Source organism: Branchiostoma floridae, chromosome 2 (genome assembly GCF_000003815.2).
Source record: "Branchiostoma floridae strain S238N-H82 chromosome 2, Bfl_VNyyK, whole genome shotgun sequence".
Classification (NCBI taxonomy): domain Eukaryota; kingdom Metazoa; phylum Chordata; class Leptocardii; order Amphioxiformes; family Branchiostomatidae; genus Branchiostoma; species Branchiostoma floridae.
Window position 1 is genome coordinate 18384082 of NC_049980.1, and position 1139 is coordinate 18385220.

The 1139-nt window shown below is 46.0% G+C and overlaps 1 protein-coding gene across 1 annotated transcript in view; it reads left to right on the forward strand.

The window, feature by feature from the left end:
• LOC118407165 (probable beta-D-xylosidase 6) overlaps positions 1-1133 on the forward strand; it is a 7120-nt gene extending 5987 nt beyond the window's left edge. Inside the window, exons 11-13 of the mRNA XM_035807590.1 lie at positions 31-224; positions 435-644; positions 795-1133. Of these exons, the coding sequence (XP_035663483.1) occupies positions 31-224; positions 435-644; positions 795-1097 (707 nt within the window). The 3' untranslated portion in view covers positions 1098-1133. The remainder of the gene's footprint in view (positions 1-30; positions 225-434; positions 645-794) is intronic.
• Positions 1134-1139: the final 6 nt, after the last annotated feature.

Consider the following 1139-nt stretch of genomic DNA (forward strand, 5'->3'; position numbering starts at 1 on the left):
GCTTGCTTCCAATGTAGCATCTCCAAACAGTGGTACTCCTGTTGTTCAATGCTGGACCATTGGACATCTCTTGGGCTAAGGACAATGATGCAGTGAAGGCTATTGTGGAGTGTTTCCTCCCAGCGCAGGCCACTGGGGAGGCACTGCGCAGAATGTTTCTCAATGAGAACAATGCCAATCCTGCAGGCAGACTCCCCTTCACATGGCCAGCAACCATGGACCAGGTTAGTGCAATACTGGCTGTGAGGGATAGGGGTCCCTTCTGCTCCACATAAATACAGGGCTTCTCAACTATCTAAAATTTGCTGCAGTACTAGGATAACTTGACAGGAGGTGCCTCTACACAGCATTTCAATCAGAAGATAACATTCATGGTTCAGGTTTTTGTTTGTTGTACTTATTGACACTAATTCTTTCTTTGCTACAATCTGCAGGTACCAGCCATGGAGGACTACACTATGGATGGAAGGACATACCGCTACTCTACTTGGGACCCCCTGTACCCCTTTGGCTTTGGTCTTTCTTATGCACAGTTTATGTATGACTATCTACATGACCATGTCCTGCCAACATCCATCCACCCATGTGACAATGTCACTGCTGTCGTTAGAGTTACCAATATTGGGAATGTCACTGGAGATGAGGTAAGAATACCAACAAGTTAATACCATTCTTATTTACTCATAGTCATTAAGATTTATCTGAAACAAAGTTGGTACTATTCCATACAGCATGTACATAGGAAGATATACTCAATGATGATTTTAACTGACATTGTTCCATTGCACATCCAGGTGGTGCAGTTCTACCTAGAGTGGGGGAGCAGCTCTCTCCCTGTACCCATTCGCCAACTCATCAACTTCACACGGGTCACTCTCCAACCCAACCAGCAGAAGTTCATCAACGTGACTATCACGGCCAGAGAGATGGCAATCTACACTGACCAGTGGGTGGTGCCACCTGTCGGGATGACTGTGTTTGCAGGGGGCCAGCAGCCCCTTCAGAACACTGCTATTGTATCCAATGTGGCTTATGGAACATTCACTATCAAGGGGAACATAACTCCTCTCAAGAACTGTGGCCACGTTGGACCATGATGTGGTTAACGTTCTCTTTGAAACAGTACAGCAAGCAAACAA